Source organism: Mobula hypostoma, chromosome 18, assembly GCF_963921235.1.
Source record: "Mobula hypostoma chromosome 18, sMobHyp1.1, whole genome shotgun sequence".
In the NCBI taxonomy this organism is placed as follows: Eukaryota; Metazoa; Chordata; class Chondrichthyes; order Myliobatiformes; family Myliobatidae; genus Mobula; species Mobula hypostoma.
The window spans coordinates 12,893,479-12,921,348 of record NC_086114.1 but is presented as its reverse complement, the minus strand read 5'-3'; the positions used below and the strand labels follow the sequence as shown (position 1 = coordinate 12,921,348).

At 44.0% G+C, this 27,870-nt stretch overlaps 1 protein-coding gene across 1 annotated transcript in view; it reads right to left on the bottom strand.

Moving 5' to 3' along the window:
* Window positions 1-259: 259 nt before the first annotated feature.
* Window positions 260-27,870, bottom strand: part of LOC134358154 (pro-neuregulin-4, membrane-bound isoform-like) — a 40,701-nt gene continuing 13,090 nt past the window's right edge. Inside the window, exons 3-5 of the mRNA XM_063070148.1 lie at window positions 18,301-18,388; window positions 10,212-10,367; window positions 260-4,743 (exon numbers count right to left, since the gene is read on the bottom strand). Of these exons, the coding sequence (XP_062926218.1) occupies window positions 4,626-4,743; window positions 10,212-10,367; window positions 18,301-18,388 (362 nt within the window). The 3' untranslated portion in view covers window positions 260-4,625. The remainder of the gene's footprint in view (window positions 4,744-10,211; window positions 10,368-18,300; window positions 18,389-27,870) is intronic.

The window sequence follows — 27,870 nt, the reverse complement described above, 5'->3', positions numbered from 1 at the left end:
GGGAGGAAACTGGAGCTCCTGGAGGAAACCCACGTGGTCACGGGGAGAATGTACAAACTGCTTCCAGGTGGCAGTGAGAACTGAACCCTGGTCTCCTGTGCTGCAAAGTGTTGTGCTCACCATTACACTGCCGTGCTTTGATCTGTCTAGTGGCGTGCAAACAAAAACTTTTCAGAGTCTCAGTTCACTCTTGAGGTCATGATGTCAACACAATAATAAATCAGCTGGCAATAGGATGGTCTGAAATATAAAGATTAGCTTTATTTGTCACACATACACCAAAATGTGAGCAAAATGTGTTGCTTTGCATCAACGACAGAGTCCGAGGATTGTGCTTGGGACAGCTGGCAAGTGTTGCCACGTTTCTCGTGCCAACATAGCTGCATACAATTTACTAACCCTAGCCGTATGCCATTGGAATGTGGGGGAAACCTCTGCAGTCACAGGGAGAACGGACAAACTCCTTACAGACAGTGGCAGGAGTCTGTGATTGCTGGTGAGGAAGGCAAATGCAATGTTAGCATTTATTTTCCAAGAGGACTAGAATATAAAAGTAAGAATGTAATATTGAACCTTTATAGAGCACTGGCAAGGCCTCACTTGGAATACTGTGAGCAGTTTTGGGACGCTTATCCTTGAAAGAATGTGCTGAAATGGAACAGGGTTCAAAACAGGTTCATAATAATGATTCCAGGACTGAATGGCTTGTCATATGATGGCTCTGGGCCTGTATTCGCTAGCATTCAAAAGAATGAGGCGTGACCTCATTGGAAACCTATGAAAGGCCTTGTTGGAGTGGACATGGAGAGGATGTTTCCAATGGTGTGAGAGTCCAAGACCAGAGCACACAACCTCAGAATAGAGGGGAGGGGAGTCCTTTTACAATGGACGTGAGGAGGAATTTCTTTAGCCACAGAGTGGTGAACCTGTGGAATTCATTGCCACAGGCAACTGTGGAGGTCAATCCTTTATATATATATATAAAAGTTGATAGATTTATGATTTGTCAGGGCATGACGGAATACGGGGAGAAGACAGGAGATTGGGGCTGAGGGAAAATGGATTGGCCATGATGAAATGGTGGAGCAGTCCCGGATGGGTCAAATGACCTAATTCTGCTCCTAAGTCTTGTGGTCTAACATTATACCGTCACAGCTTCCTCCTGTCAGCCATCAGATTTTATGAACAGCCCTCGAGCACGACCTTGTTTTTTTTTGCACCTCTTATTTATTTTTGTAGTTTATAGTAATTTATGTATTTACACTGTATTTCTGCCAACAAAAAAACAAAAACTTAACTTTATACATGTTAACTTTAACAGTTCCATGACCAGCTGAACATTCTATTTGTGATGGAGATAGGGAAGAATGGTTGTTTCCCATTCCTGGACTTTCTAATACGACGGAAACTGGACTGGAGTCTCGGACATGGCATCTATCGGAAACCCACATACAGACTTATACCTGAACAATAATAGCCATCATCACGCCTCCCAATGTAGAGCTGTTCTTTCTACTTTGATTAACCTTGCGAAAACTATTCCGGACCCGGAGGAAATAAGGAGTTCCTAAACAATGGCTACAAGGTGAAGTAAATCAATTGGACCCTTAAAAGTGCTGACGGAAAAAAAAACCCGGAAAGCTAACGAGGAGGAACCCATCGCTACCGCCTGTCTTCCCTATATTTCCCCGGGTTCTAGAAGGACCGCCAGGATCCTGAAGAAATACCAGATTAATACCATCCACAAACCCGTAAAGGAGCTCAAATCACAGCTTGTGTGGGTCAAAAATGACCTAGGACTCGGGTCGTCCGGCGTTTACAGGATTCCCTGTGAATGCGGAGCAGCGTATTATCGGCCAGACGGGGGGCATGATCGAAACCGGCATCAAGGAGCACAGGAGGTACTGTATATCCGTTTGGGTTACCCCGAGAAATCAGCAGTAGCAGATCATTACGTTCACAATGGACAAGGGATTGACTTTCGATGATACAAAACTACTGTGCCGCGCCGAAGGCTTTTGGGACCACCTGGTAAAGGAAGTCATTGAAATATAACTAAAGGAAAAGAATTTTTACAAAGACGAAGATCTTGCTCTAAGTAAGAACAGGAATTCGATCGTAAACAAGGTGGGCGAGTGGAAACCTGATTGGACGAGGACTAACCAATCAGGAGGGGTGGAGTACAGGGGTATAAATACCATTTGACTAGACATGCCCAGGCATCATCCCTGATGAAGATGGCATTTTGTCATCGAAGCGTCGGTTATAATCGATACCTGTATCCGGCTGGAAGCCGATGTTTCCTATTCTTTCTCCAGCTTATTTAACTGGCTTCCATTACTGTCTTTCTCCTCCCCACCGTCTTCCTGTTTCCACCTGCCCATCATCAACACACTCCTCCCTACCTCCCTCCCTTTATTCCATTGCACCACTGCCCTCTGATCTCAGGTTCCATCAGATCCATGCCTTCGTCACTTCCACCTATCACCTTTCAGCTTTTAACATCATTCCTACCTTGTGTGCCGATCTCCCTTCACCTGTCATTTGCTAGCTTTTGTTCCACCTCTTCCCCTTACCTTTTTAATATCGGCTATCTTCTGCCTCTCTTTCCAGTCCAGATGAAGGGTCTCGACCTGAAACTTCAACTGTCCATTTCCCTCCGTAGATGCTGCCTGACCTGCTGAGTTCCTCCAGCCCTTTTCATATTGCACCAGATTCCAGCATCCGACTCTTGGCTTGAACAGTCTGGGTAATGCAGTTGCTTAAAGTCGGCTGGTATATCGAGTCCATTTTAAGACTTTGCATTCCTTTGTTTTTCCGATGTCACCTTGTTTGTTAGCTAGTGGTAAACAACAACGCTGAAGGTAATTTGCAAAGCAGAGGAACCCTGCTGTGAAACAAAGGGATGCGTGGGATGCATTGGGGGTGGGCATTTAACGAGAGGGGGAAGCACTGCAGTGGTACCATTAACCAGGAGGTGTAATTGCAGCAGAAGTTTACATCGATATTTTCTATTAGAAATATGGAGACAATTTCTAATGGTAAAAGTTCACAAGTGTAATTAAAATATGGCAAGATGTAAAGATATTCAGAAAATAAATATACAGGATTGATTTGATACATAGTACATGCAGAATGATGCATTCTGACACTTTGCAAAACACACTGTCCTATTATTTACTTGGAGATACAGCGCCATTTCGGCACTACGATCTGCACCGCCCAACAACCCACCAGTTTAACCCTAGCCTAATCACAGGACTATTTGCAATGACTAATTAACCTACTAACCAGTACGTCTTTGGACTGTGGGAGGAAACCCACACGCACACAGGAAGGAACGCACAAACAGAGGAAGCCAGTATTGAACATTGTCACTGGGCCCAATAACAGTAGGCACAAAATGCTGGAGGAACTCAGCGGTCAGGCAATATCTATGGAGAGGAATAAATAGTTGACACTTAGGACCATAAGAAATGGGAGCAGAATTAGGCCGTTCCTCTGCCATTTGATTGTAGCTGATTTATTTTCCCTCTCGACCCCATTCTTCTGCCTTCTCCCCATAACCATTGACACCCTTAGTAATTATGAAGATACCAACCTCTGCTTTAAATATACTCAATGACTTGATCTTCACAGCCGTCTGGCATTGGATTCCACAGATTCACCACTCTCTTGCTAAAGAAATTCTTCTTCATCTCAGTTCTAAAGGGTTGCACTAAATTCTGAAGTTGTGCCCTTTGGCCCTAGATTCCCCATTTTAGGAAATATCCTCTCCGCATTCACTCTATCTAGGCCTTTCAATATTTGATAGGTTTAAGTGAGATTCTCCCTCACTGCTCCAGTGAGTACAGGTCCACAGCCATCAAACAGTCCTCATGAAGGATTACGATGAAGAGTCGTGGCTCGAATGAGTAGCTGTTTATTCACCTCCACAGATCCTTCCTGATTTGGGGAGTCCCTCCAGCATTTTATGTGTGTGTTGCTCAAGATTTCCAGCACCTGCACAGTCTCTTGTGTTACAATCTCCCCATAACAATACTGTAGCACATGGAGTGAAGCCCTCACCGTCACCTCCTGGAGGCCATTCAGGAGCGGGCAATAATTTTACCGTCCCAATCTCACTCACAAATCAAAGCAGAAACGGGTCTGTGCAGCCAAACACTCATCCCGGCATAGTGTTACCTGCTTGGGTGAGTATTGGCTTTGCTGAAAAGAGCAGTGAAGTCACTTTGCTAAGGGTGAAACCATGCTGAAGTGTATGGAGCAACACTGTTGTAACATAGTTCTTTTAAATCAGCAGTTAAGCTACGGGAAATTGATTCCTTTCACATTCAGTCTTAGCAGTTGATCCACAAAGCCCATAACACATTTATAGTAATTCTTGGATGTTTGAGTTGGTTTGGAGATGAGCAATTTTCAGTCCATTCACCTTGTTGGTCACCATGAGGGATTGGTAGGTAATGGGATTTGAAGGTGTGGTTCTGAGAGGGAAAGGTTTCAGGTGGGCGGTAACTGAAGATGCTGACCTGAAAGTAAAGTGAGTAACTCGTAGCTTAGTGGTTCATTGATTCAGAACGAGGCAGCTTAAGGATGTAGGCCACTTCCGCACAGCAGCCATGAACTTAAATGTGTTGACGGTCTTGCTCATACTTTGAGGCTCCAGTGCCTTTGTCCCTGTGTCTGGCCACCACCTGGTACAGGCTCCTGCCCCGCTCCCTCCTCCTCTTCTGCCGCCGTTTCCTGGAAAGCAAGCATAAATCTCAGACTAACAAGTGCTGAATGGACACTGCTAGATTTGCAGGGAAGTTTGCACATCTGGGGTTGGGGGAAGGTACTCTTCCAATTCAATATTGTCCTCATCCCGATTCACACTGAGATCAATCCACCCAGTCTTCTTCTCATCCTTTTCAAATCATCTCCCCACCCTCCCCCATGTGACCTCCTCCAGCCCTACAATCCTTCACCATACTTGCCCTTATTAAACTCTGTGTCTGAAGGACAGTGTAAGTGGTGCAGCGAGTAGAGCTGCTACTTCACAGCTTCAGAGACCCGGGTTCAAGAGCAACACATAAAATACTGGATGATTGTCGTTGGTCAGCTGCATCTATGGAGGAGAACAAACAGGGACATTTCGGGCTGAGACACTTCATCAGCACTGAAATCATTCCAGGGTGTTTATTTTTACAGTTTTGTGAACTTTCTATTTTAATTAGCTCAATTAAAGCTCCAGGGACAGTTCAACTACAAAGGAGACACAAGAGTCTGCAGGTGCTGGAACCTGGAGAAGCTGGATAACCTGATGTAAGGTTTTGACCTAAAACACAGGCAGTTCTTTTCCATCCTCAGTTGCTTATCATCCTGCCAGTTTCCACCAGCAGGTTGTTTGTTATTCCCATTTAAAAGGTCAACACAACGTCATGGACCGATGAGCCTGTGCTGTTCTATGTTCTATTGACATTTCCAGACTATCACCACTTTTCTCCTTGCGTGTTCCAGTTGGCTGAACCTTTTGCCCTAATGCTGGTAGGGACATTGTACTGTCCTATGCTCTAGATTCTGTGATCTGCAGCCATTTACTGCCTCCACCTATCACTTCCCAGCCTTTATCACTCTCTTCCATCCTTCCCACCACCACCCAACTCCATCTGCCCACAACCTCTCCTCACTTGCCAGCTCTTGCCCTTCTCCCACACCTCGCTCCTCTCTATCTCATATATATAAAACTCATCTCCCTCTACCCCAGGCCACAAACTTATCAATCACCCCTGCTGTGGACACTTTCTGGAGGTCCAAGATCCATATGCTCCACGACCGCTAGACTAAGAGTGTAAATGTAGGAGGGACTATGTTGAAAAATAAATGTGCTATGTTTTCCAATATTGACTCCTTCTACCTTAGGCCATGGACTTATCAATCACCCTCTGTGTGTGTGTGTGTGTGTGTGTGTGTGTGTGTGTGTGTGTGTGTGTGTCTCCCTCCCCTATACAGTTGTGCAAATGAAGGGTCTCGATTTACAATGTCAGCTGTCCATTTCCCTCCACAGGTTCTGACTGACCCGTCGAGTTCCTCCAGCAGCTTGTGTTCTGCTTTGCGAAAGTGGAACTGTCCTTGTAGTCCCAGTGACTCGGGTTCAATCCTGACCTTGGGCGCTATGTGGAACTTGCACATTCTCTCCGTGACCATGTCAATTTCCCCGAATGCTCTGGTTTCCACCCTTATCCCAAAGCCATGCCGTCTGGTAGGTTTATTGGCTGCTGTGAATTACCCTGGTGTAGGTTGTAGGTAGAATTAATGGAAATATGGGGAAGATTAAACAATTAATGGGTGGGTAGGCAGTGTGACTGACTCAGTGTGAGCTGACGTGGACAAGATGAGCCAATCTAGCGGTTACATTTTGAAGAAACCTAGCTAAAACTATATGTCCCCCCTCCGCCACCACCAAACCGATAATCCACATTAAAGAGTAGCTTTATTTATCACATGTACATCAAACCATACAGTGAAATGCGTCATTTTGCATCAGTGACCAACACAGTCCAAGGATTGTGCTGGGGATGGTCTGCATGTTAATGTCATGGTTCTGGTGCCAACACAGCATACCCACAAATGACTAACCCGAAATGTATGTCAGTTGGAATGTGGGAGGAAACTGGCGCACTCAGGAAACTCACCTGGTCACGGGGAGAACCTATAAATCTTTTTACAGACAACGGCGGGAAATGAACCTGGGTCGCTAGCGTTGTAAAGCGTTATGCTAACCACTCTACTACTGTACCTTATGGTAGCGCATTGTGGGAGCTTGCTGTGTACGACTTGGGTGATATGTTCCCCTTATTACAATCATGACCACACTTTAAAATCAACTTCACTGTCTTTTATTTTTATAAGACAGTCTTTATCCTTCGATCTCGAAAGGCACTATAGGAATGTTAGTCTTCTCTCACGCCCAGGTAAGCAGTGTGCGAAGGTTGAAATATCAGCTGTGGTTACAGCTCGTGATTTATATCCAGTGATTTTCCAGAAGCTCTGCATGTTCTAACACAATGGTTGTGGCTACACATGACCGTAGAAGAGAGCGGGTGACCCCAGCATATGCTCTTGCCTTCGGAAGACTTCTAAAGGCATTGGAGATCAAAGAAGATCATTTTGTTTTGTGTCTCACATTTTCATACAATGGACAAAGAGACACTCAGATCAATCCTATTCCTCTTAATTTGTTCTTATAGAGGTTTATAAAATCAGGAGAGGCACAGATAAATGGAAAATCCTTCCTTCCCACCACCACCCAACTCCATCTGCCCACAACCTCTCCTCACTTGCCAGCTCTTGCCCCTCTCAGAATTGGAGGGCATTGGTCTAATGTGAGAGAAGAAAGCTTTAAAAAGGACCCAAGGGACAGCGTTTTCACACAGAATGGCGAGCGTATGGGTCACGCTGCCACAGGAAATGGTTGAGGCTGGTACAGTCACATTTAACAGGCTTTTTCCACTGAGATTGGGTGAGACTAGAACTGGAGGTCATGAGTTAAGGGTGAAAGGTGAAATGCTTAAGGGAAACTTGAAGGAGAACATCTTCACTCAGGGTGGTGACAGTGTCGAGCTCTCAGCAGAAGTGGTGGATGCGGGTTCAATTTCAACTTTTAAGAGAATTTGGTTAAGTACATGGATGAGAGGGGTGTGGAGAGCTATGATCCAGCGCAGGTTGGTGGAACTAGGGAGAATAATAGTTCCGCATGATCTAGAAGGGCTGAAGGGCTTTCATCTGTGCTGTAGTGCTCTATGATTGTACAGGTAGAGAAGGTTTAGTTTAATGTGGGCCGAACATAGGCACAAATGACTAGCTCAGTTAGCAGAGACAAATAATCACTAACTAATCCCTCAGTATAGCAACACTTCTGCATTACAATTAACTTAAACTTTGGTTTTAGTTCTAATCGTATTCATTCCTGTATAATTCTGGTTAATTTGTTTTTCTAATGAACATTGGTCTCTAATGCATTGTGCCTGCGATGTTGCTGCAAATAAGTTTTACATTGCACTTGCGCATGCAACAGACAGTAAACTCATTGCTGACACTGCTTTTTGACTTTGTGTTGGCCTGAAGGGCTCATTTCTGAGCTGCATAGTTCCATAGCTCTATTTATTTTCACAGAGACGTGAGAGGCGGCAGATGCCGGAATCTGCAGCAACAGACAGCCTGCCTGAGGAACTCAGTGAGGTTGAACACTATAAGAAGGAGGAAAGAAATTATCAATGTTTCAGGTTGAAAAGCTGCATCAGGACTGAACTTCGCTACCCTGGGGGAAAGGCCAAGACTGTTCGCCTTGTTGATGCTGTTTGATCCACTTCCTCCAGCAGGTTGGAGGCTGCTACTTACACTCAGTGGCCACTTTACTAAGTACCTCATGTATCTAATAAACTGCCCACTGAGTGTATGATCATGGCTTTCTGCTGCCATAGCCTACTCACTTCAAGTTTCAACATGTTCTGCGTTCAGAAATCCAATTTTGCACTCCACTGGTTTCCAACAGTAACTCAAATAATGCATGGTTATCTGAGTTACCGTCTCCTTCCTGTCAACATGAACCATAGAAACATAGAAACACAGAAAATAGGTGCAGCAGTAGGCCATTCAGCCCTTCGAGCCTGCACCGCCATTCAGTATGATCATGGCTGATCATCCAACTCAGAACCCTGTACCAGCCTTCCCTCCATACCCCCTGATCCCTTTAGCCACAAGGGCCATATCTAACTCCCTCTTAAATATAGCCAATGAACTGGCCTCAACTGTTTCCTGTGGCAGAGAATTCCACAGATTCACCACTCTCTATGTGAAGAAGTTCTTCCTAATCTCGGTCCTAAAAGGCTTCCCCTTTATCCTCAAACTGTGACCCCTTGTTCTGGACTTCCCCAACATCGGGAACAATCTTCCTGCATCTAGCCTGTCCAATCCCTTTAGGATTTTATATGTTTCAGTAAGATCACCCCTCAATCTTCTAAATTCCAACGAATATAAGCCTAGTTGATCCAGTCTTTCATCATATGAAAGTCCTGCCATCCCAGGAATCAATCTGGTGAACCTTCTTTGTACTCCCTCTATGGCAAGAATGAATTTCCTCAGATTAGGGGACCAAAGCTGCACACAATACTCCAGGTGTGGTCTCACCAAGGCCTTGTACAACTGTGGTAGTACTGCCCTGCTCCTGTACTCGAATCTTGAACCAGTCTGCCCACTCTCCTCTGAACTCTCTTCATTAATAAAATGTTTTTTTCCACAGGACTACTGCTCACTGGACCGCTTTTGTCCGTTCTCTGTAAACTTTAGAAGATATTGAGCCTATAGTCCCAGTAGATCAGCAGTTTCTGAGATACTCAAACCACCCTGTCTGGCACCAACAATCATTCCACAGTCATGTCTAATATTTGGTGTGAACAACAACTGAATCTCTTGGCCTTGTCTGCATGCTTTGAAGCATTGAGTAGCTGCCACATGATTGGCTGACCAGATATTTGCATTAGTGAGCAGGGGTACCTAATAAAGTGGCCATTAAGTATATTTTCTAGTTATCTCTACTTTTGCACATGCCCATTAACCTGATTCTTCAAGGGAAATTTTCAGCAGCCAGCAAGTCTTTGGAACGCGAGGGGAATTCAGAGCATCCAGGGGAAGTCTACATAGTCACACAAAAAATGTTCAAATTCCATATGGACCGCACCCAGATGGATAGAGTCGTGAGAGAGTTACATTACCTGCTGCACTGCGGTTCTACCTTAAGATGGGCCCTTCAAGGTAGAACTTGGAAAAACTCAAGTCAGATGTCGAGCAGGGCAAAATGCTGGAGGAACTCAGCAGGTCAGGCAGTATCTACGGAGATGAATAACCAATCGATGCTTTGGGTGAGACCCTTCAGGACTAGAAAGGAAGGGAGAAGAGCATGGAGGGAGTAGACGGTGATAGGTGAGGGGGAAGGTGGTGGGTGGATGGGGGAGGGCAATGAAGTAAGAAGCTGGGAGGGGAAAGGGGAGAAAGGTAAAGGGCTGAAGAAGAAGGAATCTGATAGGAGAGGAAGGGAAGGAAGAGGGGTACCAGAGGGAGGTGATGGCCAGGCCATACACTGAGTAGTACAAATCTTTTCTCTTTCTCCTCCTCTCTAGCCCTGCCTGGCTTATGTTTCCCTTTGGAAAAGTCCAATGACTAATTGTGCTTACCTGCAATAGAAGTACGTCTTGCTGGTGATTACTAGGACCGCAATGAGCAGGGTGACCACAACGACAATGATGAGCAGTGAACTTACAGTCCGTTCTGGTCGCTGGCTGGGGAGCAGAAACTCCTCGCATCGATTTCCTTTGAAGCTGTTGTTACACCTGCGGGAGACAGGATTCTCATTAGTGATGTCATTGAATGAAGAACAACCTGCGGGCTGAATGGCCTCTCATAAAGTTTAGCTTTACTTATCACCTTTGCATTGAAACCTACAGAGAAATGAGTCGTTGGCATAAAATCAAACCAACAGGTGCCAACACAGCATACCCACAACTCACTAACTCTAATCTGTATGTCTTTGGGGTGTGTGGTTCTGTGTGATGGAACGTAGAGGCAACAAGAAGCCATCAGCCCTTTGAACTATTCCATCATTTTGTTTGATGTCTGCTAACGTGTGCCTCAGCTCCATCTCCCCACCTGGTTTCCATTCCACTTGACATCCTGACCTATTAAGCAATCAATCTTATCATTGGTATTAATAATCCAGGCTGTACGTGACAGGCCCCGCAGTTGAATAGCTCACCCTGTTTTTGCTCCCAGTGTAAAACTGTCTGCGTTAATATCAGGTGTACAGTTGAGAGTTCTTGTGTCAGTCCTGGCACTTCCATCAACTGTCTTTTGAGTGTGTGAAACAGCTAATAGGATTAGATGGTGTGAGAAGTGATATGTGGAGAATAAATGCCTGCCTGCACTAGTTGGCATGTGCAGCCAGTAACCATGTTGTGGATCCTATAAACGTTTGTAGACTCATTAGCTACTTTATTAGGTACTTCCCATACCTAATAAAAGTGGCCACTCAGTTTATGTTCATGGTATTCTGCTGCTGTAACCTATCCACTTCAAGGTTCAATGTTTTGTATGTTTAGAGAAGCTCCTGCACATCACTGTTGTTAACACCTGAATACTTGAGTTGCTGTCACTTTCCTGTCAGCTCGAACCAGTCTGGCCATTCTCCTCTGACCTCTCTCATTAACAATGCGGTTTTGCCCACAGAACTGTTACTCACAAAATGTTTTTTGTTTCTTGCACCATTCTCTGTAAACTCTACAGACCGTTGTGGATGAAAATCCCAGGAGATCAGCAGTTTCTGAGATACTCAAACCACCCCGTCTGGCACCAGCAATAATTCCATGGTTAAAGTCACTTAGATCACATTTCTTTCCCATTCTGATGTTTGGTCTGAACAACAGCTGAACCTCTTGACCATGTCTGCGTGCTTTTATGCATTGAGTGTCCACCACATGATTGGCTGATTAGATATTTGTATCAATGAGCAGGTCACTGAGTGTATCTCTCTGCACCTGCTGGTTGGTGTTGTTACTTAAGAAATTGCAGAGTCATCGGTTTGTTATTTTGTGTGGAGTAGAGTGAAAAACTTTGTTTTGAATTCTGTTCATTCAAATCATTTCATTACATCATTACATTGAGATAGTCATGGGAAAAACAACAAAAGAATGCAGAATAAAGTGTAACAGTTACAGAGAAACTGCAATTCAGGTTGACAGGAATTGAATGTGTTCTCCTGACTTTCCCTTCCTGAATCAGTTCCACAATCTGTTCCTGAGCAAGAAGAGAATGCAGAATTAAAGTGTAGCAGTTACAGAGAGAGTGCTATTCTGGTAGACAAATAAGGTGAATAAGGTGCAAGCCCATAATAGATTGTGAGATTAAGGATCTATCTTATTGTACAAGGGGAGCATTTAATAGTCTTATAACAGCAGGGTAGAAGCTGTTCTTGAACCTGGTGTTACATGCTTTCAGGTTTTTAAAAATCTTCTTTTGGAAGAAGATTGGATATATTAGCTTTATTTGTCACTTGTACATTGAAGCATACAGTGAAATGTGTTGTTTTGCATTGAACCAAATTAATGAAAATTGTGCTGGGCAACCCATAAGTTTCACCACGCTTCCAGCAGCAATGTAGCATTTCCACAACTCACTAGCCATTACCAAATGTCTTTGGAATGTGGGAAGAAACCAGAGAACTCAGTGGAAATCATGGGATGGATGCACAAACTCCTTACCGACCGCATTGGGAATCGAATGCTAATCTTAGGTCTGACTCTCTAAAGTGCTGTGGTAACCACAACGCTAACATGCAACCTCAGAAGAGCTGGGTGGTGTCTTTGATTATGCTGGCTGCTTTCTGAGTACTGAAAAGTGTAGACAGAGTTCATGGAGGGGAGGTTTGTTTTCAGGAAGTGCTGAGCTGCATCCACAACTTTCTGTGTTGCGAAGTGGCAGGGCAAGCCGGGGGTAAGACTTGCACTAACGAATGGAAGCTCTGAGCTGTGCGATAGAACAACGGGATCTGGGAATAGAGATCCATAATTCCCTGAAAATGGCATCACAGGTAGATAAGATTGTAAAGAGAGCTTTTGGCACGTTGGCTTTCATAACTCAGAGCACTGATTACAGGAGATGGGATGTAAATTCGAAGTTATGTAAGGTGTTGGTGAGGTAGAATTTGGATTACTGTGCGCAGCTCTAATCACCTTCCTACAGGAAAGATTGAAAGAATGCTAAGAAAATTTATAAGGATGTTGTTTGGACTTGAGGAGCTGAGTTAGAGAGACAGTTTGAATAGGTTTGGACTTTATTCTCCTGAGTGTAAGGGAATGAAGGGAGATCTTAGAGGTATACAAAATTATGACTAGTGTAGATAGGGTATAGATAGGTATTATCCCTTTGGACAAGTGAGAATTGAATTCGAGGTCATAGTTTATGCAAGAGTGAAATATTTAAGGGGAATCTGAGGGGGATTATCTTCACTTAGAGGGTGGTGCAAGTGGAATGAGCTGCCAGCGTAAGTGGTAGATGTGGGTTCATTTTAAGAGAAGTTTGGATAGATGCATGTGGATGGGATTGGACAAAAAAATGGGTTGGCACAGTCTCAATGGGCCAAAAGGCCTATTTCCATGTCTTGTGTGTTCAGAGATGCTCTTCTGCATGCCACTGTTGTAACATGTGATTATTTGAGTTACAGTCGCCTTCCTGTTGGCTTGGATCGACCTGACCATTCTCCTCTGACTTCTCTCATTAACAATGTGTTTTTGCCCACAGAACTGCCACTCACCAGATGATTTTTGTTTCTTGCAACATTCTCTGTAAACGCTAGAGACAGTTGTGTGTGAAAATCCCAAGAGATCAGCAGTTTCTGAGATACTCAAATCATCCTGTCAAAGTCACTTAGATCACATTTCTTCCCCATTCTGATGTTTGGTCTGAACAACTGCTGAACCTCTTGACCATGTCTGCGTGCTTTTATGCATTGAGTGTCCACCACATGATTGGCTGATTAGATATTTGTATCAATGAGCAGGTCACTGAGTGTATCTCTCTGCACCTGCTGGTTGGTGTTGTTACTTAAGAAATTGCAGAGTCATCGGTTTGTTATTGTGTGTGGAGTAGAGTGAAAAACTTTGTTTTGAATTCTGTTCATTCAAATCATTTCATTACATCATTACATTGAGATAGTCATGGGAAAAACAACAAAAGAATGCAGAATAAAGTGTAACAGTTACAGAGAAACTGCAATTCAGGTTGACAGGAATTGAATGTGTTCTCCTGACTTTCCCTTCCTGAATCAGTTCCACAATCTGTTCCTGAGCAAGAAGAGAATGCAGAATTAAAGTGTAGCAGTTACAGAGAGAGTGCTATTCTGGTAGACAAATAAGGTGAATAAGGTGCAAGCCCATAATAGATTGTGAGATTAAGGATCTATCTTATTGTACAAGGGGAGCATTTAATAGTCTTATAACAGCAGGGTAGAAGCTGTTCTTGAACCTGGTGTTACATGCTTTCAGGTTTTTAAAAATCTTCTTTTGGAAGAAGATTGGATATATTAGCTTTATTTGTCACTTGTACATTGAAGCATACAGTGAAATGTGTTGTTTTGCATTGAACCAAATTAATGAAAATTGTGCTGGGCAACCCATAAGTTTCACCACGCTTCCAGCAGCAATGTAGCATTTCCACAACTCACTAGCCATTACCAAATGTCTTTGGAATGTGGGAAGAAACCAGAGAACTCAGTGGAAATCATGGGATGGATGCACAAACTCCTTACCGACCGCATTGGGAATCGAATGCTAATCTTAGGTCTGACTCTCTAAAGTGCTGTGGTAACCACAACGCTAACATGCAACCTCAGAAGAGCTGGGTGGTGTCTTTGATTATGCTGGCTGCTTTCTGAGTACTGAAAAGTGTAGACAGAGTTCATGGAGGGGAGGTTTGTTTTCAGGAAGTGCTGAGCTGCATCCACAACTTTCTGTGTTGCGAAGTGGCAGGGCAAGCCGGGGGTAAGACTTGCACTAACGAATGGAAGCTCTGAGCTGTGCGATAGAACAACGGGATCTGGGAATAGAGATCCATAATTCCCTGAAAATGGCATCACAGGTAGATAAGATTGTAAAGAGAGCTTTTGGCACGTTGGCTTTCATAACTCAGAGCACTGATTACAGGAGATGGGATGTAAATTCGAAGTTATGTAAGGTGTTGGTGAGGTAGAATTTGGATTACTGTGCGCCGCTCTAATCACCTTCCTACAGGAAAGATTGAAAGAATGCTAAGAAAATTTATAAGGATGTTGTTTGGACTTGAGGAGCTGAGTTAGAGAGACAGTTTGAATAGGTTTGGACTTTATTCTCCTGAGTGTAAGGGAATGAAGGGAGATCTTAGAGGTATACAAAATTATGACTAGTGTAGATAGGGTATAGATAGGTATTATCCCTTTGGACAAGTGAGAATTGAATTCGAGGTCATAGTTTATGCAAGAGTGAAATATTTAAGGGGAATCTGAGGGGGATTATCTTCACTTAGAGGGTGGTGCAAGTGGAATGAGCTGCCAGCGTAAGTGGTAGATGTGGGTTCATTTTAAGAGAAGTTTGGATAGATGCATGTGGATGGGATTGGACAAAAAAATGGGTTGGCACAGTCTCAATGGGCCAAAAGGCCTATTTCCATGTCTTGTGTGTTCAGAGATGCTCTTCTGCATGCCACTGTTGTAACATGTGATTATTTGAGTTACAGTCGCCTTCCTGTTGGCTTGGATCGACCTGACCATTCTCCTCTGACTTCTCTCATTAACAATGTGTTTTTGCCCACAGAACTGCCACTCACCAGATGATTTTTGTTTCTTGCAACATTCTCTGTAAACGCTAGAGACAGTTGTGTGTGAAAATCCCAAGAGATCAGCAGTTTCTGAGATACTCAAATCATCCTGTCAAAGTCACTTAGATCACATTTCTTCCCCATTCTGATGTTTGGTCTGAACAACTGCTGAACCTCTTGACCACATCTGCATGCTTTTATGCATTGAGTTTCCACCACATGATTGGCTAATTAGATGTTTGTATTAACGAGCAGGTCACTGAGTGTATTTCTCTGCATTTGCCGGGTGGTGTTGTTACTTAAGAAATTGCCAAGTCATTGGTTTGTTGTTATCATGTGTGGAGTAGAGTGAAAAACTTTGTTTTGAATTCTGTTCATTCAGATCATTTCGTCACACCATTACATTGAGATAGTCGAGGGATAAACAACAGAATGCAGAATAAAGTGTAGCAGTTACAGAGAAAATGCTATTCAGGTAGATAAATATGGTGCAAGGCCATAGTAGATTGTGAGATCAATGATCCATCTTATTGTACAAGGGGACCATTTAATAGTCAGGCTAGAAGCTGTGTTTGAGCCTGGTTCTCTAAAGTGATTTTATTGCTGGCTCTTTAAAGTGTTGTGATAACCACAATGCTACCACGCCACCCTGGAAGAACAATCTGGGCTGGGCGGTGTCTTGGATTATGCTGGCTGCTTTCTGAGGTAATGAAAAGTGTGGACTGAGTCCATGGAGGGAGGCTTGTTTCATGGAGTGCTGAGCTGTGTCCGTAACTTTCTGTGTTGGCCAGTGCGATCATGTTTGCTGTTGTGTGCTGGGGCAGCAGGCTGAGGGTAGCAGACACCAACAGAATCAACAAACTCATTCGTAAGGCCAGTGATGTTGTGGGGATGGAACTGGACTCTCTGACGGTGGTGTCTGAAAAGAGGATGCTGTCCAAGTTGCATGCCATCTTGGACAATGTCTCCCATCCACTACATAATGGACTGGTTGGGCACAGGAGTACATTCAGCCAGAGACTCATTCCACCGAGATGCAGCACAGAGCGTCATAGGAAGTCATTCCTGCCTGTGGCCATCAAACTTTACAACTCCTCCCTTAGAGGGTCAGACACCCTGAGCCAATAGGCTGGTCCTGGACTTTTTTCCTGGCATAATTCACATATTACTATTTAACTATTTATGGTTTTATTACTATTTAATTATTTATGGTGCAACTGTAATGAAAACCAATTTCTCCCAGGATCAGTAAAGTATGACTATGACGATGATGATGACTATGTGTTGCAATTTGGAAAGACAAACCAGGAAACTGAATGGTAAGACTCTGAGATGTGCAATAGAACAAAGGGATCTGGGAATACAGATCTGTAATTCCCTGAGAGTGGCAAAAACAGATAAGTAAGATTGTCAGGACAGCTTTTGGCACATGGGCTCTCATAAATCAGGGCACTGAGTAGAGGAGTTGGGAAGTAATGTTGAAGTTGTATAAGACGTTGATGAGGCAGAATTTGGACTACTGTGTCACTTATCCACAGGAAATGTATCACTAAGCTTGAAAGAATGCTGAGAAAATTTACAAGGATGTTGCTTGGACTTGAGGACCTGAGTCATAGAGAAAATTTGAATAGGTTAGGATGTTATTCCCCTGAGTGTAGGTGAATGAGGGAAGATCTTAACCCAGATAAGCGTGAAGTGGTTCGTTTGAGGCATTGAGCATGTGGATTGTCAGAGGCTTTTCTCCAGGGCCGAAATGGTTGCCACAAGAGGACACAGGTTTAAGGTGCTTGGGAGTAGGTACAGAGGAGATGTCAGGGGTAAGTTTTTTACTCAGAGAGTGGTGAGGGCATGGAATGGGCTGTCAGCAATGGTGGTGGAAGTGGATACAATAGGGTCTTTTAAGAGACTTTTGGATAGGTACATGGAGCTTAGAAAAATAGAGGGCTAAGGGTAAGCCTAGTAATTTCTAAGGTAGGGACATGTTCGGCACAACTTTGTGGGCCGAAGGGCCATATTGTGCTGTAGGTTCTCTATGTTTCTATCTGATAGAGGTGTACAAAATAATGACTGGTATAGATAGGATGGATGCATGCAGGCTTTTTATCCCCTTAGTTTGGGTGAGAGTAGAACTAAAGGTCATAGGTTTATGAAAAAGGTGAATTATTTAAGTGGAAACTGAGCAGGAACTTCTTCACTCAGAGGGTGGTGCGAGTGTGGAACGAGCTGCCAGCTAAAGTGGTAGATGTGGGTTCATTTGCAACATTTAAGAGAAGTTTGGACGGGGATGGGACTAGGAAAAATCAGTTTGGCACAGTCTAGATGGGCCTAAAGGCCTGTTTCTGTGCTATAGTGCTCTATGACTCTATGTGATAGTCATAAACCAATTACTAAATTACCATTTATCAGAGCTGCTCTGGGAGTTGGGATCCACCAGGAACTGGGCTTAACCAACCAATCTAACTTCAGTTCATTACAGTCGGTGTGCAACAACTCATCCTATTGGTCAGAACCGGATCTGAGGACTGGATCTTAGATCCTAAGTGGGTAATCTAGAATCAGATTTATTATCACTGATAGTGTGAGGTTCGTTTTATGGCAGCAGTACAGCGCAAGATGTAAAAATTACTATAACGTTCCATAAATAACGAGTGCAAAAGATAATAACATGGTAGTGTTCATAGTTCCATGGACTGTTCAGAAATCTGATGGTGGAGGGAAAGAAACTGTCCCTGATGGTATTACAGCGGAGAGGGTATGTCCTGGACGGCGAGGGTCCTTAATGCCTTGAGGCAACACTTCTTGAAAATGTCCTTGATGGCAAGGACCTCCACTGCTACAGCTTGGATCTGCTGGCCTTAACTCTGTGAGCAGTGGTTAGTGTGGGCTGACTATGGATTCATTACCAGAGAGGACTTGACTTACCAGCAGAAGGGAGTGGATACCAGAATGTAGCAGGTGCCTCCATTAAGACAGTAGTAATTGTAGCTATCGGGACAAAGCTCCCCGTGTGCTGAGAGGAGTAAGAGAGAATCCAGAGTTAGGGATTGGCATACAAGCTCTTTAAAGAACAAAAAATGTAACAAGGAGTGTATTTTACCTTGGGTTTGTATTGACCATGAAACCTGGACTACATTTTAGACACAAGAGGTACTGCCGATGCTGGAAATCTAGAGCAATACACAAAATGTGCTGGAGGAGCTCAGCAGGTCAGGCAGCACCTATGCATGGGAATAAACAGTCGACATTTCGGCCTGAGACCCTTCATCAGGACTACATTTTTTTTTTACTCACCCCAGCCTAGGCATTTTTGAACACTTGCTATAGTTTGGAGTCCCTAAAGCTGTCCTATGTTGAGTTCAACGCTGACTGGCTACTCCTGCGACGCCGCTGGTGCCAAACTGTATCGGTCCCTCCCGTTCCATTGGACTCATCAGCTACATGGAGAGGGGGAGTCTGCTGCAAGGGCACCAGCTCTCCATATCTTGTTGACCTGGCTTGAATATCACACAGACAGCTAAGAGGCAGCATCTATGGTCGACCCTGACCAGTTGAGGGCCTTAGTTGCTATAGTGTTTCCTTCAAGAGTAGCTGCGTCTCTAAAGTGTTTTAGAATGCTTTGAGACCTGTGCATTCTGTTGACGCTCTGGCTTAGACAGTTGAGTTTTTAGCTTTGTAGGAATGGTTTTAGGGACAACACAGAATTATAGAGTCACAGAGTCAACAGCACAGAAAGAGGTTAGGGTTTAGGGACAGGGATAAGGGTTAAATGAGTTAGGGGCAGGAGCTGGGTCAGGGTGGTCTGCAGTTGAAAGTCGGCAGCCACTGAAGAGACTGGTGATCCCCCTATTGGTGAGTCCCAGGATGGAGGTCTGTATGGGCAGGAGTCATGGAGGCCGGTGATCCCGCAGCTCACCGGGATTGGGGGTCCGGTGATTCCCCAGGCCACCAGGATTGGAGGTGCATTGTCCATCCGAGTTTGGATGTCAAGAGTCAAACCCAAGCTCGGTGATTTCTGAGGTCAACAAAGTCCCAAGTTAGAGGCCCAGTATCTGAGATCCTGAGAGTCCAGGCTTGGAGGCCTGATTGTGTGGGTAGCAGGGTGGGAAAGGGACTTGATTTGCTGCTGTTATCTCAGTTTGTATTGTGTGGTTCTGCTGAGCATTGTGGAAATGCTACATTGATACCGAAATTCATGGCAACGCTTGTGGACTGCCCTCAGCACATCCTTGGATGTTAATGCAAACAATGCCTTTTACACAATGTGGTAAATAATCTGAATCTGTGGTTGTGAAGAACATTATAGAAAGGCCTATATTTCAGTTGCATAGTTGCACACAGAATTAACTCTGGTTATGAATATCTAGTGCAAGTGGACCAATGCTGGTCACAGAAGAAGGCCCATTAGTTGATTCTGTAGCAACCACTAAGCATTTATTTACACTAATCCAGTACTAATTTGGTTTTATTCTCCACATATTCCCATCTACTGCCCAAGACTCCACCATTCACCTACACCCCAGGGGCAATTTTCAAAGCCCAATTACCTAACAAACTGCACACCTTTAGGCTGTGGGAGGAAACCAGAAGAACTGGGGAAATCCGAACACTTGCAGGAGGAACATACAAGCACCACACAGTCAACGCCCGGGGTCAGGACTGAACCCAGGAGGCTGGGGTTGTGAGGTAGCCGTGCCATAGAGAGAGAAACAGGATTAATATTTGAGGTCTCTCTCTCCACAATACTGTCTAACCTGTTGCATATTCCCAGTATTTTTTTGAACATAAAACAGAACAGTACAGACGCCACAGCCTAAGATGTTGTGTCGATCTTTTAACCCACTCTAAGGTCAATCCAAACTTTCCCTCCCACACAGACTTCCATTTTTCTTACAGCCATGTGCATTAAGTGTCCCTTAAAAGTCAGTAATGTATCTGCATCTACCACCACAGCTGGCAGTGTGTTCCACAAACCTACCACACTCTGTGTAAAAAGACCTTTGACATCCTCTCCCCATACTTTCCACCAATCACCTTAAAATTATGCCCCTTTGTAATAACCATATCCGCCCTGGGGGAAAATCTCTAGCAATCCTCTCAATTTATGTCTCTTCTTATCTTGTACACCTCTATCAAGTCACTTCTCTTTCACTCCAAAGAGAAAAACCCCTGCTCACTCAACCTATCCTCTTCCGCCATGTTCTGTAATTCAGACAGCATCCTGATAAATCTCCTCTGCATCCTCTTAAAACCTTCCACATCCTTCCTATAATGAACCAACTAGAAATGAACACAATACTCCGTGTGATCTAATCAGATTTTTGTAGAGCTGCAACATTTCCCCATGCCTCTTGAACCCAACCCTGACTAATTAAGGCCGAAACACCATACGCCTTCTTAACCACCCTATCAATCTGTACAGCAACTTTGAGAGATCTATTGTCATGGACCAATGATTTTGTGTATTTTTTTCAGATTTACAGTATCTGCAATATTTTGTATTTCATGGTTAACGGGAGATTTAGTTAAGGTGGCAAAAAATGAACGATTTTAATGAAGTGGATGAGAAATAACCTGTTTCTATTGGCGAGACAGTAACCAGAGAACTCAAGTTCAACGTAGTTCGCAAATGAAGCGAGTCAGGTATGAGGTGAATTTTAATTATACCGTAGGTTGTGAGATTGTCATCAAGCCAATTATATCATGTGACCAAAAATTTGGGCAAAGAGCTGTGATAAGGGAAAAAGAAGTACTATACCTGGTACGCTTACAGTATGTATATGTGTGTGTATATATATATATATCACCATGGTATATCTGTAGAAATCTACTAGAGTCTTCGGCGACATCCCAAATCTCCTCAACCCCTAATGAAATACAGTCGCTGATGTGTCGTCTTCTAATTGCATCAATATGTTAGGCCAGGTTAGGTCTTCAAAGATGTTGACACCCAGAGACTTGAAACTGGTCATCCCTTCCACTGCTCTCCCCTCCATGGGGACTGGTGCATGCACGGTATGTACACTGGTGCGTGGCCACCAGTGGTGTGGGACCAAATTGCGATAGTCAACAAAACAGAACTGGAGGAAGGTGCAGATCATAAAAAACTGTAGAGTTGGAAGAAATTAGCATGGAGGTGAGGCTGGGGAAAACCGAAGGATTTAAATAAATATGTACAGAGAGCCAAAGCCAACAAAACTACACTTCATGGGTGAATTAACAGATGATAAGAAATTAGATTAAAGAACGTTGTGCCTGGCCATGCGAGCTCTAGTCATACCTTTCCCTAACTTTCCTCAAACCAAAAAGAAATTAACTCTTGTCACTTTCCTTGTTTCCTTCTTGACAAATAGCTCAGCCTCGAGACTTTGTTAGTCTAGTGGAGGTGTGTGGTAACCTGCAATTGGAAATTGTTTGCTCACTGATATCTTTTGCAGCAATTATGAGATTTCCAAAGAGCCCAGTGTTCCAAAGCATTCCAAAATGGTTAGTGAGCCAGGGTTCTTTGAAAAGCATGTTACGGATCTTAAATAAAGGGTACATTTGGAGCATTAAACATTGCAACTTATCAACCTGATTCAATCATATCATAATGGCACCTGGTATGATTAGTTTCAGGAAAAGATAAGATGAACTTTAAATGTCACATAAACATCAAAGCATCCAGTGAAATCCGTCATTTGCTTCAAAACAAATTAGCAACTATTGTGCTGGGGCATTTGCAAGTGTCCACTGTCAACATCATGTGCCCACAACTCACTAACCCTGGTCTGTACGTCTTTGAAATGTGGGAGGAAACGTGGTCATGATGAGAAGGTATAAACTCCTTACAGGCACTGGCAGGAATCGAACCCTGATTGCTGATTGCTGGCGCTGTAAAGCAATGCGCTGGCCACGATTTCATATTGTAGGGCAGGGGTTCTCTACCTGAGGACCTCGGACTGCTCAGTTAACGGCAGGGGTCCATGGCATAGAAAAGGTTGGGAACCCCTGATGTAGGGTGTTCTCATGCAGCTTTATTGCCTTCAAGAGAGAAAAAGATTGTTTTTTTGCTGGGGCCGAGCTTACGTTATGTGTGACAAAAGTGGATTTGCAGACAGCAGTTGCTGAAGCTCTATATCCATTCATACATCTTTAGATGCCTTATCTTAGTCCTCCTTACATACAAAGGTAACGACACATTTATTTATGTAGCACCTTCACCGGGGAAAAGATTTTTTTGGAATATTGTCAACCGAATTTGGCACCAGACCACTTAGTTAGGGTATGAGGCCTGGTGAAAATGAGTGGTTTCAATGGAGCTCAGGAAGGTGGAGAACTTTATGGTGAAGTTGACAGCATGGCTGACAGTCGGAGAGATTCTCCAGAGGTTACCCCTGCACCTCATTGACCCAGGGCTGCATTCTGATTGGCCTCATTTGTTACATGTACGTTGAAACAGACAGTGAAATGTATCATTTTTGTCAATGGCCAACACAATCTGGGTATTGTGCCAGGGTTATCCCGCAAGTGTCACCACATTTCCAGCACTAACATAGCATACCCACAACTCACTAACCCCACCTTAAGCTTAACCATATTTCTTTGGAACGTGGGAGGAAACAGCAGACCCAGGGGAAACGGACATGGTCACGGGGAGGACATACAAACTCCTTACAGACAGCAGTGGGATTTGACCTGTGAGGCAGCAAGTGGGAATAAAAGGGTCCTTTTCTGGTTGGCTGCCAGTGACCAGTAGTGTTAATAGACAATAGACAATAGACAATAGGTGCAGGAGTAGGCCATTCAGCCCTTCGAGCCAGCACCGCCATTCACTGTGATCATGGCTGATCATCCACAATCAGTATCCAGTTCCTGCCTTATCCCCATAACCTTTGATTCCACAAGGGTTGGTGGAGGGACCGCTTCTTTTTATGCTGTATATCAATGATTTAGATGATGGAACGGATGGCTTTGTTGCCAAGTTTGCAGATGATATGAAGATTGGTGGAGGGGCGGGTAGTGCTGAGGAAACAGGTAGGATGAAGAAGGATTCAGATAGATTAGGAGAATGGGCAAGAAAGTGACAAATGAAATGCAATGTTGGAAAATGCATGGTCATATACTTGGTGGTAGAAATAAATGTGCAGACTATTTTCTAAATGGGGAGAAAATCCAAAAATTAGATATGCAAAGGGACATGGGAGTCCTTGTGCAGACTTGCTGGTTGAGTCGGTGGTGAGGAAGGCAAATGCAATGTTAGCATTCATTTCAAGAGGTCTAGAATACAAGAGCAGGGGATGTGATGCTGAGGCTTTATAAGACATTGGTGAGGCCTCACCTTGAGTATTGTGAACAGTTTTGGGCTCCTCATCTAAGAAAAGATATACTGGCATTGGGGAGAGTCCAAGGGCAGTTCACAGGGATGATTCCAGGAATGAAAGGGTTATCATATGAGGAACGTTTGATGGTTCTGGGTCTGTACTCGCTGGAATTCAGAAGGATGAGGGGTGATCTCATGTTGAAAGGCCTAGAGAGAGTAGATGTGGAAAGGATGTTTCCCATGGTGGGGGAGTCTAGGACAAGAGGACACAGCCTCAGGATAGAGGGGTGTCCATTTAAAACAGAGATGCGGAGAAATTTCTTTAGCCAGAGGGTGGTGAATTTGTGGAATTTGTTACCACAGGCAGCTGTGGAGGCCAGGTTGTTGGGTATATTTAACGCCAAGCTTGATAGGTTCTTGATTGGACACGACATCAAAGGTTATGGGGAGAAGGCTAGGGAGTGGGATGGAGGAAGGGAAAAAAGGATCAGCTATGATTGAATAGAAACATAGAAACATAGAAAATAGGTGCAGGAGTAGGCCATTCGGCCCTTTGAGCCTGCACCGCCATTTATTATGATCATGGCTGATCATCCAACTCAGAACCCCGCCCCAGCCTTCCCTCCATACCCCCTGATCCCCGTAGCCACAAGGGCCATATCTAACTCCCTCTTAAATATAGCCAATGAACTGGCCTCAACTGTTTCCTGTGGCAGAGAATTCCACAGATTCACCACTCTCTGTGTGAAGAAGTGTTTCCTAATCTCGGTCCTAAAAGGCTTCCCCTTTATGGTTTTTTGAACCAACGTGTCGAGGAACCAACTAGAGAGCAGGCTATTCTGGACTGGGTTTTGAGCAATGAGGAAGGGTTAATTAGCAATCTTGTCGTGAGAGGCCCCTTGGGTAAGAGTGACCATAATATGGTGGAATTCTTCATTAAGATGGAGAGTGACATAGTTAATTCAGAAACAAAGGTTCTGAACTTAAAGAGGGGTAACTTTGAAGGTATGAGACGCGAGTTAGCTAAGATAGACTGGCAAATGACACTTAAAGGATTGACGGTGGATATGCAATGGCAAGCATTTAAAGGTTGCATGGAATGGTGGAGCAGACTTGATGGGCCAAATAGCCTAATTCTGCTCCTATGCCTTATGGTCTTATGGTGATCACTGGCACTGTAAAGAATTGCACGAACTACTGTGCTGCCAAAGTGGCTAGTATCCACTTTGCAGTGATTTCTCAAGGTTAGAATGGGAATGGGTGGAAACCCCTCAGTCTGATATTCTAGCCCCCACTTCTCTGGTGGTATACTTCCTTCTTGACATTTTCTTATTTGATAAACTTGTCACCCTCAACACTCTGTTCCTCTGTGTCCCAATTAGCAGCGCTGCTGTAAACATATCAGCCCAGTGCTTGCTGACCTGCGCCTAAGGAAGCTGAAGGGACAAGAGATTCTGCAGGTGCTGGGAATCTTGAGTAACATGGACACCAAATGCTGGAGGAACTCAGCATCTACAGACGGGAATAAACAGTCAAACTGATGAATGGTTCTGGCTAAAAAGTCGACTACTAATTCCAAAATCAGCTCCTTGAGCCAGTCACCTGGACTGATATCTATTTCTCTGGCTCGGTTTCAAATCTGGTTGACGATGCTTCTTGTAAGCACACTGGGACATTTTTAATACATTTAACGGGTACCATCTAAACACAAGTTTCTGTTCTAGATTCAAGATTGTTTCTTGTCATTCGTCCTTCAGTACATGATCGTAAAGGTGAATGAAGTGATCGTTCTGATCTAATGCAAAATAAAAAAAGCACAACAAAACATGAAGAACACAAAAAACAAAAAAAAAAGCAATCAATACAAACCAATCCTATAAAACACAACGTACATGTAACTGTTATACACAAAGACTGGTTGTATCTACAGTGGCACTTGGTGATGTGTATGGATGTGGTGGTGGGGTTGTTGCGTTGGGGGGTGGTGTGTTAATCAGCCTGATGACTTGGGGAAGTTACTGTTTCTGCGTCTGGTGGTCCTGGTGTGGATACTGCATAGCCTCTTCCCTGATGGGAGTGGGACCAAACAGTCCATGAGCAGGGTGGGTGAGATCCTTCGAGATATTGTTGGCCTTTTTCTGGCACCTTTCTGTATATACATTCTTGATGGTGCGTAGGCCGGTGATGTGCTGGGAAATTTTAACTACCCATTCTGGAGCCCCCTCCATCTACCTCAGTGCAGGTCCCTTACCATACCACACAGTGATGCAGTGTGCCAGGATGCTCTCCATCTGAGTATTGGTCTGCAGTGACCAGCTTGCTTCAGCCTCCTTAGAAAGTCGAGGCATTGGGGAAGATGTGATCTGAGACCATGAGATGTTGTGCGAGATGTGCACTCCCAGGAGTTCATGCCGTCATGCCGCCGATATGAAGAGGGCCATGAGTGGTGTGGGTTTCTTTGAAGTCGATCATTATAAATGACCTTGCTATCATTATGAATGAGGGAGAGGACAATAAATACAAAGAAGCCTCCTGAATAAAGATCCCCTGCACTTCAACATAAAATTTAGTTACCAGGCTCACTCAGGATTTCTGATGTAGCAAATGCAAAGCTCACTGATGCAACAGGGAGTGTTTTGAGTACACAATCTAGATAACTCGAGGGTCTGTGAATAACATTTTCCATTTCCTCACACTGACATTCTTTATCTTATGACAAAATTCTACTTGAGCTCAGCAAGGAGCCCATAAAAGATCATAAAGGACCCAGAAATCTTCTGAGCTGAGCTTCAGAAGGGAACTTTAGATTCATATTTCAACCCTTCCAGTCTTCAGAAATCAAATTTACACACAGCGGGATCACACAAGAAGCTCACTTGATGTGCTGATTAGTGATATTCTGTTCCTCTGTCATACTGCCCACAACAAGGTGAACTATTGCTTCATCGTTTTTTTTGTGGAGATGTTGGCTGCAGGAAGGACATTGTGCAAGCCAACTTTGGGACTCCATGCCCTTCTTAATGAAGCAACACAGGTTTTGCTTGTAGCAACAAGCTGACATATCATACTTCAATAGCTTGTCAAAAACACAACACCTCTGGCAGTGCAGTGCTTTTTCAGAACATTGCTGCAATTATGAGTTCAAATCACAGATCCTGTCGACACGACAATCCTGTAAATCAAATACTGTATCCTAAACATGAAAAAGTCTGCAGGTGCTGGAAATCTGGAGCAACACACACAAAGTGTTGGAGGGACTCAGAAGGTCTGGCAGCCTTTATGGAAATGAATAGATAGTCGAAATTTTGGGCCAAAATCCTTCTTCAGGACTGAGAGCAAATGTATATCTTTACTTATGTTCTGCAATTCTTCTGAATCAGCCATGCATGTATTATGTTGTGAGATGACATTTTCCTTCTAGTTTTAAGGACCCAATAGGTAAGCATATCACTGTGTTTGTCAATGCTGATTGGAGGATAAGTATCGGAGGATATGCCTTGATAGGGCAGATGTGGAGAGGATGTTTCCTATGCTGGGGGAGTCTAAGACCAGAGGATACAGCTCAGAATTGAGGGGTGTCCAGTTAGAACAGAGATGAGGAGGAATTTCTTAAGCCAGAGAGTAGTGAATCTGTGGCATTCGTTGCTACAGGTGGCTGTGGAGGCCAAGTTATTGAGTATATTTAAGACAGAAGCTGATAGATTCTTGAATAGTCAGGGAATGAAGGCAGGAGATAGGGGCTGAGAGGGAAAATGGATCGGTCATGATGAAATGGTGGAGCAGACTCAATGGGCCTTCTTCTGCTCTGTACGGTTCCAGGGCATTGGCCACTACAGGGACAGTGGTGCAACTAGCAGAGCCTCTGTTCCACAGCTCCTGCTATCCGGATTTAATATTGTTTCACAGTGTGGAGTCTGCACGTTCTCATCAGGACTGAGTGAGATTCTTCTGATTTTCTCCCACTTCTCAAAAATGGGCTGGTTGGTGGTTGAGTTGGTTACTAGAAGAATTGGTCCCGGTGGGCAGGTGAGCGGTAGGATCCAGAGGGAGTTGATGGGAGTGTGGGAAGAATAAAATGGTTTAGTGTGGGATTGGTGTATATGGAGACACAGACTGCAGGTACAATCAGGATAGACAAAGGAGAGTCAGTGGATGTAGTTTATTTGGATTTTCAGAAGGCCTTTGACAACACA